At 40.9% G+C, this 13182-nt stretch overlaps 1 protein-coding gene across 1 annotated transcript in view; it reads right to left on the bottom strand.

The window, feature by feature from the left end:
* Positions 1-13182, bottom strand: part of LOC139465006 (uncharacterized) — a 35115-nt gene that overhangs the window by 10204 nt on the left and 11729 nt on the right. The window contains exons 2-5 of the mRNA XM_071246673.1: positions 7787-7818; positions 4631-4747; positions 2221-2449; positions 32-113 (exon numbers count right to left, since the gene is read on the bottom strand). Coding sequence (XP_071102774.1) covers positions 32-113; positions 2221-2449; positions 4631-4747; positions 7787-7818 — 460 coding nt within the window. The remainder of the gene's footprint in view (positions 1-31; positions 114-2220; positions 2450-4630; positions 4748-7786; positions 7819-13182) is intronic.

Raw genomic sequence — 13182 nt, forward strand, 5'->3', positions numbered from 1 at the left:
AATCATCGAATAATTTTTTTAAATTACATACCTGCATAGTTGGATGCTATGAGTGAATATTGAGGTGGCAGGTCAGCCTTGTTCTCAGGGTACATGCCTGGATGGGAGGACACCTGCAAAAATACAAAGCTTTCATCAATACGCAGAAAACAACCAATACTATAAAAGTTGTTTGTTTGTTGTTTAACGCCTCACTCAGCAATATTCCAGCTGTATATGACAGCTTCAGTAATTAAACGAGTGAGTGAGTTTGATTTTTCGCCACTTTTAGCAATATTCCAGCAATATCACAGCGGGGAACACCAGAAATGGGCTTCACACATTGTACCCATGTCGGGAATCGAACCTGGGTCTCTGGCGTGATGAGCGAATGCTTTAACCACTAGGCTACCCGACTGCCCCTTGTAATTAAACGAGTCTGGACCAGACAATCCAGTATTGACATCATGAGCATGGTCCTACGCAATGGGGATGCAATGACATGCCACAACCAAGTCAGCAGGCCTGAGCACCTGATCAGGTTAGTCGCCTCTTGCTGTTTGTTTGTTTGTTCTTTAACACAGCACTCAGCAATATTCAAGCTATATGATGGCGGTCTGTTATTAAACGAGTCTGGACCAGACAATCCAGTATTGACATCATGAACATTGATCTACACAATTGAGATACGATGACATGCATCAACCAAGTCAGCTTGCCTGACCACCTGATCCTGTTAACACCTCTTGCAACAAGCATAGTCACCTTTCATGGCAAGCATGGGTTGCTGAAGACCTGTTCTACCCTGGATCTTCACGGGTCTAGTTGCCTCTTGCAGCAAACATGGGTTGCTGAAGACCTATTCTTTACCATATTTTAAAGTAACTTCATTGAGTGAGTATGTAAAGTGAGCCAAGCTAAACCTTACAAAACCGGACAAGTTAACGTTACTTTGTATTACCCTTAGTCCTGATGAGTAGAGCTGTCGGATGTTGGTAGGATGAGAAAGGACTGTATCTGGTGATTGTTACTTTATTTCTTAATTATCTTTGGTCCTAACAGTGCCTAAGTAGATTTGTTTGGATGTTTGTGGTGCAGACAAAAATTATAACTGGGTCAAATCTAGGAATTACCGTATTCGACATAATAAGTGCCCAGGACACTCTCAAACTTAGAAATAGGGGACTCTTATTAGAATATTATTTTGGTGAGAAAAAAAACAGAGTTGAAAGATAAATTTCGTGGTTTATACTGACAGCCTGAAATATTTATGTATGACAGATATATTTTTCCATAATATAATCACCCATAATTAAGGGTGCATATAACATTTGTATAACACACGAGTGCGTATTATACGCGAATAAATAAGTCTTGTGTGCACTGATCTATTGGAAGGGGTGCTAATTGGGATTGTTCACTAGCCAATATTTTAGCAAGTATCGCCGTAGGCGCTTATTAGAATGGGGTGCTTATTACATCGAATACGGTAATACAGGGTACCTAAGGGAAGCAACTCTGAACAGCAAAACTGTGACTAACATTATCAGCTACATAAGATACATTATTGTACAAGCCTGTGTGTCATACGGATTTTACTAAACGAGTGTCAGTATTCTTGTAATTCCCAAACGACAGCGAGGGTAAGCATGGTAAGACATGAATTTTTACCTGAGTTTCGTAAAATCGGTATGACACACATGCGAGTGTAATAATTTCTTTATTACTCATTATTGCTTAATCCTTTTGAGCTCCCCCTTAGAAAAATGCACTGATCAGGACTGACGTTTTAGAACATCACTAGTGTCTAATGACATCAACTGTTTCAGCTATGACATTGTTTCTAGTATGACGTCATTCCGACCTTATATCACAATAAAATTCTAATGCCTTCGACAATGTCATCCGGGTGACGTATACAATGTACTGGTGTGCATGAAGTGAGTGAGTGAGTGAGTTGGGTTTAATGCCGCTTTTAACATTATTCCAGTTATATCACGGCGTGTCAGCTTAATGTGGGAGGAAAGCCCGAAGTGATGCAGGTCTCAGACGTTTACCACTTCGGTGAAACCCACGAGCATGGGTATGGTACTGACAAAACTAGAAACATAATCGGGGCGAACCGGGATTCGAACCCACAATCATAGGTTTCTGGTGTGCCCAAGGGACGCAACTCTGGGTGTGCATGAAGTGATATTTGCGTAGGTGCACAGACTTATGGGTAATATAGCAAGGTCTGACCTCTGAGTAGGGTGGAGGTAGAAAAGAGATCTCTGGTGGGTCGGAAGCAGCAGGGCCGACGTAGGCCAAGTACGACTGAGAGTTGCGGGTGCTGCTGCCACGTATGTGATTGGTCCGTCTTGTTGTGATCGGTGCCCGCTGGCGCTGCTGGTGAAGTGTTGCCATGCGACGGCGGCGGTAGTAGCCACACCCACCAAAACAGGACATCATGATGAAGATGATGACAAACCTACATCAACAATACAAACGTTTACAGAAAATGACAATTCGGCGAGATGAGTTGACAGCTTCCATTGACCCTAAGGCATTGTAGCTCACCTGGATATGTAAACAAGTCTTTGAATGGCATTAAGAAGTGATGCGCATAAAGAAGAGAGTGAGTGAGTATGGTTTTATGCCATATCACGGCGGGGGTCACCAGAAATGGGCTTCACACATTGTACCCATGTCGGGAATCGAACCCGGGTCTTCGGCGTGACGAGCGAACGCTTTAACCACTAGGCTACCCGACCGCCCTTTCAAAAATCAATATTCCAGTATTCAATAACACATGCATTACTTATTCACCTGATGATGGAGTAAGAATATATACTCATATATTCCTCATAATAAAGAAGCTGACATCAATTAATTCTCTTCCTTGTGTAAAACGAAGTGGGTGGGTGAATGTCGTTTTACGCCACTTTTAGCAATATTCCAGCAATATCATGGAAGGGGAAACCACAAATGGGCTTCACGCATTGTACTCATGTCCAGAATCGAACCCGGGTGAACGTGTCAAGCAAACGCTTTGACCACAAGGCTACCCCACTGCCGCTTAAAACAGGGAACAAGCACATGAAACTTAAGCTATTACCAAGAAATACAATTTGAGGAAATTATCAGCATGGTCAAAATGCGAAGGTCAAGTCAAGGACAAAATTGAAAATATTGCTATGAGAGAAATATATGCTTAGCCTCACTACTATCAACACATGTACCAATTTTCCCTACATTATGAGTGAGTGAGTATTGTTTTACACCGCTTTTAGCAATATTGCAGCAATTTCACGGCAGGGGACACCAGAAGTGGGCTTCACACATCGTACCCATGTCAGGAATCAAACCCGGGTCTTCGGCGTGACGAGCAAACGCTTTAACCACTAGGCAACCTGACCCCCCGGGCCTACATTATGACCATAAATGACTGAGAAGTGACCATAAACATGTTTTTCAATATGGGGGCTATATAGAAAATCAGATTGGGTGTCATTTTTAAAAGGGAGAGGTCCAAACGTCAAAATCCTCTCAGATAAATTTACTGACTACAACATACTACATTTGTGTTTGACTGGTTCCACTTCATTGATGAGAAGATGATGTTTATGATGGATGATGCATGACAGACAAACAGTCCATCAATCAAGTGAGCTATAAATATAAACTAATAAGCAGTAATACTTTTAATTCCTCCGACTGCAAACTTATGAGTTTGGCACAAAAACGTTATGCATACAGTTTGCTAAACACATTAACATGGTTAAACTGATGGAGAATAGCATACAAAAGATTGACTATGATGGGAAGCCATGTATGAGATTCTCCCTTCCATCCACAAAGAAGTTGCTATGGAAGCTCACCACCCTTTGTCTATCTGACCAAAATTCAAATTTGCATTACAAATTACACATTTTAGGTGAGAAAAATCTGCCATCTGATTGTATTTCACAGTATTTATTCCTATCATCCTTGTGCCTTGTCCAGACAATTATCATCTTGAAAAAGTAGATAGTTTTTCGAAATATTTTACAAGTTGTATTTGAAAACTGCTCTGTTAACTCTAGGTGGTGGTGAGGTGAAATTGGGTTTAATGTCGCGTCCAAGATTATTGCACTTATGTAGCGACTTGCATGCACGTGTATGTGTGTGTGTGGCTGCTTGTACTAGTCCGGACTGATGCCGATTTATAGTGCTGGCACACTGAGATACCATGCCGCAGTTTCACATGAATACCCCGCTCAGACACAGTATAGTAGCTCCGAACCGAACAGTCCTTGTTTTAGCCCCTTAATGCCAAGTGCCAGACAGGGTAACAACAAGTACCACATTTTAACGTCTTTTGGTATGACGCAGCCGGGGATCAAACCCCAGACCTTCCGCTCTCTGGGCGGATGCTCTACCACTAGACCACAGAGGCGGCCTCCTCGGAAGGAAGGACGGATGGACAGAATTCCTTGGTTTAACAATATACCCCTGCCCTTTTGGGTCGGGGGTATAATAATTTTAAAGTTCTTAGACTGAATTTCTTTCCCACCTCCCAAACATGATTTTCACACACCCAAAATCTGGATAGAAAGAAATATAAATTTGGCCATTTTATAAACTATTTAACATGTTTAATTAATTCAAATGTTCAACTCATGTTTCTTACCAGAAGTACCACATATTCCAGATATGGAGTTTGTATGACCTGCGGAAATTGTCCTGAGCATCTCTGTCGTAGCAGCAAGACTTGACATTGGCACAGCATGTGTAGGGGGAGAAACAGCTGAAACAGACCACAGAGTGCGTGAGGGTGATGTGATTAATGTGGATATGATCGGGAAAACAAAAACATACACACTTCTGGGGCCTTATCACTTCATGCCCACAGGCAAATAGTGTTGGCAAACCAAGGGTCATAATCAGATTGAACCTTGGATTCAAACCAATGTGATCCTGGCATGACTAAGGGAGGCAACTCTGCATTGCCAATTGCTTCCCCTTAGGCCACTGGGCCCAAGTTCCTGCCCAGCCCTTGACACTTCTGTTACACTCTTGATAACATGGCTGCCACCAGTGTGGAAGAGGCCTTTACAAGAATCTTGAAATGTTTCCCTTTCACCCCATATGTATGGACATTTATATTTTTGTGAGTCTCTTTGGGAATGACATCATGATGGATTTTGAAAAGGCTTACAACTTACTATTTCCCAGATGAATTTATGTCTTTTTAATAAGATTGATCCAAGATTGCAGACTAAGCATGCTAAGAGATAAGCACGCAACTTCCCCGTTACATTCTCACTATATCATGTATATGCCGCGTTTTGTTTTAGCAATATTCCAGCAATATCACGGCGGGGGACACCAGAAATGGGCTTCACACATTGTACCCATGCTGGGAATCGAAACCGGGTCTTCGGCATGACGAGCTAACGCTTTAACCACTAGGCTACCCAACCGCCCCTTCAAAAATCAATATTCCAGTATCCAATAACACATGCATTACTTTGAATAATGATAGAAAGACGACCCATATTGACCAGTGAGCAATGTTGTATTCTGCTTGACCATTAGGAACATGGCCAGGGCCATCAGGATAAGTAGCAGGTGGCATCTTACTGGATGCAATAGATAAATCTGAGAACGTGATAAAGATGTTACTTCTAATTACGATATTATCATATCAACAAACTGTGTCAAGGTAGCGGTACTTGTAACCAACAAACAGAAAGCAGTTGCTGTAAACATAGTAACTAGGGGCAAGTATTGACAGAACAGCTCCATTCCATGCCACAATTACTGAATACCATTCCATGTCACACGTAATGAATACCATTCCATGCCACACTTACTGAATACCATTCCATGTCACACTTACTGAATACCATTCCATGCCACACTTATTGAATACCATTCCATGTCATGCTTACTGAATACCATTCCATGTAATGCTTATTGAATACCATTCCATGTCACACTTACTGAATACCATTCCATGTCACACGTAACGAATACCATTCCATGCCACACTTACGGAATACCATTCCATGTCACACTTACTGAATACCATTCCATGTCACACTTACTGAATACCATTCCATGCCACACTTACTGAATACCATTCCATGTCACACTTACTGAATACCATTCCATGTCACACTTACTGAATACCATTCCATGCCACACTTACTGAATACCATTCCATGTCACACTTACTGAATACCATTCCATGTCACACTTACTGAATACCATTCCATGCCACACTTACTGAATACCATTCCATATCACACTTACTGAATACCATTCCATGTCACACTTACTGAATACCATTCCATGTCAAACTTACTGACTACCATTCCATGCCACACTTACTGACTACCATTCCATGCCACACTTACTGAATACCATTCCATGTCACACTTACTGAATACCATTCCATGTCACACTTACTGAATACCATTCCATGCCACACTTACTGAATACCATTCCATGTCACACTTACTGACTACCATTCCATGCCACACTTACTGAAAACCATTCCATGCCACACTTACTAAACACCATTCCATATCACACACACTGAATACCATTCCATATCACACATACTGAATACCATTCCATATCACACATACTGAATACCATTCTATAGGGGTGCGCAATATAGCTGGTATACCAGTATATTGCAATACGACCATCAGGAATACACATATTACAATACAACCCTTGCGTATTGATATTTCTCAATACAGTCACAGAAGAATTAATATATAATCATATCAATTTTATCTACCATCTTAAGGCATTTGGATGGTCTGGGTAACTACCCAAACCATGTAAACAACACACACTTCACGCTGGTTACATGCGATAGGTACATGTAGTCTCGTTTATTCATACTACCAATCTTGCAATCTAAAGTCGAGATTATTGAATGAAGAAGTACCATCTGAACAGTACATATACATGATTTGGGCCCCAATACATCATGTACATTATGCAATATGTATCAGAATACAGCTCTCTGTATGGCGATATATTGCAATATGATTTATGTGTGTTTGCAATGGATGGCGATGGTGGGGCAGTATACGCTCACTTTTTCACAAACATGTCGTATCATCAATATTGGATAGTGATTTAACAACACAAAACACAAAAACACGCTTAGGGACCGACCATTTGATATTTATTTGGGGTGGTAGGGGTGGTGGCTACAAATCTGATATTCTTTAAATCAAAACTATGAATCAAAATATGTTTTTCTAATAAACACATTGCACCAAGAAAATATCAAATGGAAAATGGTCGGCCCCTTACGACGGTCATAATCATACAATGGATTTTTTTTAAATGAAAATGTTTTTGTCACTTATACTGTTATATACCGTATTCGACATTATAAGCACCCACGTCGGTATTTGCTAATATATTGGCTAGTGAACAATCTCAATTAGCACCCCTTCTGATTGATCAATGTTCACAAGACTTATTTATGTGCGTAAAATATGCACTCGTGTGTTATAATGCACCCTTAATTATGGGCAATTAAATTCTAGAAAAATATATATATGTCGTACATAAACATTTCAGGCTGCCAGCATAAACAACAAAATTTATCTTTCAACTGTTGTTTTTCACCAATTCTAACAAGAGCCCCCTATTTCTATTTTTGATAGCGCCCTGGGCGCTTATTACGTCGAATACGGTAATACTTATTGTATACCTTTCCATATACATGCTGCAAGATGAACATAATTGAATATCACACTACAAACACCAATGAATATTCTATTTACCATATACCACTGAATATCATACTTACTGGATATCATTTCCACAGTTTTCAGCTAAAGCCTGGAAAACAAAAGAAAATAATCAACAAAATAACAGATAAAATAACATATCTACAGAAAAGTGACAGATCTACAGGTACACTGAGGCCGACCTTGTCACACAGAATTGTTTGATAGGCATTAGACAATTTATGGATAACAACTTCTTTAATTACTGTAAAGGTGATGTTTCAATATATATCCTTATTACCATTGTCAAGCAAGACCAGTTATAAGGATCTATACCGAAGTGTCGCCTTTACCATGTTTACAGTAATTAAAGAAGTTTTTATCCATAAATTGTGTCCACTTTGTCTTCACACTGAGTCAACATTCACCCTGAAGTCAACACTTACATGGATGAAGGGAAACATTGTTCCGTTCGACAAGGACAACAAGCTTGAATTGTTGCTCATAATCCCTTTCCCCATGTCCTCCGCTAAGACTGATGACACCACACTACAACGCCCATCTCACTAATCACTTGCTCTCATCTACTTACTCACCCATAATCCCTCACAACTTGAGATCGATAAGCTTCTTGCTCACACTCGAGTCTCATTACCAGATCTCATTTTCACAGTACGATTCCTACTGGCAGGTGAAAATATAGACGATGAATAGTTTTCTGTGATAACAAATATAAGATTTGGTTAGAATGTGTGATCATGATGTGGGAGGAAAGCCAGAATAGATGCAGTGGCCTGATGCTACGAGGGGTGGCATTGATGAAGTTGGTTGCTAGATGCTTTTCAACATATTCCCTGCAAGGTCCACACACTTCTGCCAATATAACCCTTCCTAAGCAGTGGGAGGAAAGCCCGAGGTGATGCAGTGGCCTGATACTATAAGAGGTTACTGAAAAGTCCTGAACCTAATAGGGCTAGGACGGGTAACTCGGGTACCTGGTTCAGGTGGTTCCTCCTGAGTAAGACCCGGATACCCACAGGAGTACTCGGACCCGTGGTTAGTCATGTGATATATTGTTTAATGGCAAAAATTATCTAGAACTCTATGGTTACACTATAAGTGACAAATGTTCACATTTCTTTCTGACTTTGCACACATTCCTTCTGACTTTATATGTTTGCATAATGATAAAACATCAGTCAATAACCAGATCGGTTTCTATGTGTATCTAAATTTATTTTGACAGGAGTACGGTCAAACTATTCCCAATCGGACATGTTTTACCTATCTCTTGAGACCTACAGTGGGTATCTGGGTAGGGTCGGGTAATAGGGGTGTGGGTACTCAGGTAGTAAATTTGGACTCGTCCCAGGGAGGAAAGCCCGAAGCGATGCAGTGGACTGATGCTGCAAGAGGTGGCTGAAAAGTTGTGAACCTAACTACTATGGACCACGCTGATGAAGTTGGTGTGTTTTTTGCAACATTATCTTTTCTGAGGTCCTAACCCTGCTGATGATGCTGGAGAGCCTGGAATTGGCTGCTATAGAAGGATTCTTCCTGTGGTGTAAAAAATCTTCCACAGCAGAAATGACAACTTCATCTGCAAATTGTAGGGCAGGCAGTTCTTTCTACAAATTTGGCAAGATGTAGAAACCCAAAGGTGCCTAACCTAGGTAACACTGAGGATGTTCAAAGCTTTCAATGATGTCAATGAGTGAGTGAGTTAGGTTTGACGCCGCTTTTAACATTATTCCAGTTATATCACGGCGTGTCAGCTTAATGTGGGAGGAAAGCCCGAAGTGATGCAGGTCTTGGACGTTTACCACTTCAGTGAAACCCACGAGCACGGGTATGGTGCTGACAAACCTAGAAACATAATCGGGGTCAACCGCATTCGAAACCCAAAATCATAGGTTTCTGGCATGTCCAGGGGACGCAACTCTGCACAGCGAATCACGGCGCCTTAGACAACTGGGCCACCCGTGCCTCCTGATGTCAATGAGCTCAAAGCCTTAGTCATGCATTGCAGAGGCAACTAGACTTGTGCACAGGTCCGGGTGGAACTACGCATCTTGAGCTTTCACATGTAGTTGCCATAGAAGTCCAGGAGGTAGTCCACAAGTGAGATTCCTTTGGAATACCAGAAAATCCACATTTTGTTAGTGTGAGTGAGCGAGTTTGGTTTTACGCCGCTTTTAGCAATATTCCAGCAATATCACGGCGGGGGACAATAGAAATGGGATTCACACATTGTACCCATGTCGGGAATCAAACCCAGGTCTTCGGTGTGACGAGCGAACACTTTAACCACTAGGCTACCCCACCGCCCCACATTTTGTTAGTGGTGGCAGTGGAAGGTTTTCCTGATCTTGGATCATCTTTGAGTCTCTCTCATCCCCTCTTCATCTCTGCTGCCCACCTCTCAACAGTGTCAAAGAAAGTTGCATCATGATTTCATGCATGGCTGTTGAAGTCAGCCATTTTATACTTGATGACAGCGCATTGGCTAGTTTTGTCCATTTACATCAACAGAGAATGCCTGGCCACTTTGATGCCTGCAGAAATAGGCTGCCTGGTTGTGTTTTTGGTTCAAATGCAGCCTGTAAACAGGGAAAGTATTGTAGATGCAAATTGTTCGTGTGTGTACTATACAACCTTTGTAGTTTGCATGGTTAGGTTCAGAACATTTCAGCCACCCCTGGCATACCACTGTGGTGCAACACCCGTGAGATCTGGGGTAGAACAGATCTTCAGCAACCCATGCTTGCTGTAAAAGGCGACTAGGCTTGTCATAAGAGGTGACTAACGGGATCGGGTGGTCAGGCTCGCTTACTTGGTTCATGCATGTCATCGATCCCAATGGCATGGATCTATGCTCATGATGTCAATCACTTGATTATTTACAGACCACTGTCATATAGCTGGAATATTGCTGAATGCGGCGTTAAACAACAAACAAACAAACAAAACTTAAGTGAAACCCACAAAGTTGGGAATTAGGAGGTAACGATTTATAGAACTATCAAACTATTGAAATTGCTTGCCCTATGATAGTACCATATCAATAGGAATTTAAAATTGCCAATAGCATTGTCAATAGTATGCATAAAAATCGACAGTTTCAATAGTTGCAATTAGTTATGAAGAACACATGAATTATGCTAATGTTTAGAACAGTACCCCACATTATTGCATTAGTATAGTATTAAACCACATTTAAGGCTTGATAATTATATTAATAGTCAACCGTAATGAGTGGATGAGTGATTTAAAGTTTAACGTCACATCGGCAATATTTCAGCCATATCGTGACAAACACCCCCAATGAGTATGGTGTTGACAAACCAAGAAACAATCAGGGCAAATCTGGGAATGGACCACGAAAAGCTGCTTGCACAAGGGAGGCAACTCTGCACAGCAAAGGAAGCAACAGTCCAACACTATCATGGCTGATGTCTGAGTGAGTGAGTGAGTGAGTATAGTTTGACGCCGCTTTTAGCAATATTTCAGCAATATCACGGCGGGGGACACCAGAAATGGGCTTCACACATTGTACCCAGGCTGATGTCAGAAATTGGTTTCACACATTGTACCCACCTGGGAAATTGAGCCAGGTCCTTCAACTTGACAAGGAAATGCTTTAACCACTACCGGTAGTTTTTAAGTGTTTTTTGACAACTGAGTTTAGGCCTGCTTTTTTTCTCTTTATTTTTGGTTAACAGATTATTTGCTGAGAAATTCAGGTTGGAAAACTTTAAAAAATATAAATAAATAAATTTCAATTCCAAATATCATGAAAATATTATTTTTCCTTTTCATAAAAATGATCAAACTGTTAATCAGGTAGAAAAGAAAATTGAGGTTTTTTTTAATGAACTTATTTTTATTGATAACAACAACAGTACATGAGTTTGGTTTTTTAACATTCGGAAGAATAAAAGACCCGTTGCCTTTTCTTTTTTTTTGCAGATTCTTTTGTACCCACTGTACCCATGTGAGGGATCAAACCCGGACCTCTGGTGTGACAAGCGAACACTTTAGCCATTAGACTACCCCACCTCCCTTGGAATGTTGATAGTCATGATTAACACACAAAGGGTAAACACAACACGCGAGACACAAATGAATTGATCGGTGAGGATGAACATGCCACGCCCTTAATGGGCTCTGTGTCGTATACAGACATTTAACCACAACCATGATCAACAACACACATGACTCAAACATTGATAAGTGTACCATAACCTGCCATCTAATATCAACCCGCTCACTGGGATGTCCTACTCCTCCTAAATAAGATTCAGTAACCATGGCAACAACTCCAAATACTGGTAATTGAAACTGATAATAGATTTTCCTTCTCATATAGCTATTTAGTATTTGGTGATGTTTAAAAAAAAATACCCATTGATGCCGAACGACATCAACATTATTCAGCTATGTCATTCTTTTGACGTCATTCCAACATGACACACATAACAATTCGAATGTCAACAATGACGTCTGGGTGTCGTAAACTATACACTGGTGTACGTGAAGTGATATTTGCACTGGTATTTATACAATTTTTATGAACCTGCTTTTTTCTAATCCTGTGGGGGGCGGTCGGGTAGCCTTGTGGTTAAAGCGTTCGCTCATCACGACGAAGACCCGAGTTCGATTCCCGATATGGGTACAATGTGTGAAGCCCATTTCTGGTGTCCCCTGCTGAGATATTGCTGGAATATTGCTAAAAGCACGTAAAACCATACTCACTCTCTTACTAATCCTATGGTCATGATAGGTAATAAATGTTTTTATCACCGATATGAGGCATTTTGTATGTGTGATAGAGCCAACATTGAGACAGTCATAACACAGGGTGTCATAACAAGACCTGTATTACACCACCTGCCGGACTGATGAGACTTGTCAAGGCATTTTGAATGGGCCATCAATATCAGACTGGGTCGTTGGAGATTGGAGTTATGTCCCTTAATGTGTCGTCTGCTCAGCTAGCTTTCCCATGACAATGTCTTCCAAACCAGCTGAAAATGTATTGTATTCACTTGTTTGGTTTGGGTTGGTTTGTTTAACGACGCACTCAGCAATATTCCAGCTATATGACAGCAGTCTGTAATTAATCAAGTCTGGACCAGACAATCAAGTGATTGACAACATGAACATGATGAACATCGATCCACGCAATTGGGATCGATGACATGCATCAACTGATTCAGCGAGCCGGACCACCCGATCCCGTTTTACGCCTTTGATGACAAGCATGGGTTGCAGAAGACCTATTCTACCCAGGATCTTAACGGGTAGTATTCACTTGCAGAGCTCCAGATAAGCTGCGTATATGCGTATCTGCGTAAAATATGCATCAGAAATGCAGAAATACGCAGTAAAATAAATGAAAGCGTATCAAATACGCAACGAACATTACAGATATGCTACAAAAATAAAACTTGTGCGTATCATCAAAATATTGTGA

Source organism: Haliotis cracherodii, unplaced genomic scaffold (assembly GCF_022045235.1).
Source record: "Haliotis cracherodii isolate W230 unplaced genomic scaffold, xgHalCrac1.p SCAF_17, whole genome shotgun sequence".
Taxonomy (NCBI): Eukaryota; Metazoa; Mollusca; class Gastropoda; order Lepetellida; family Haliotidae; genus Haliotis; species Haliotis cracherodii.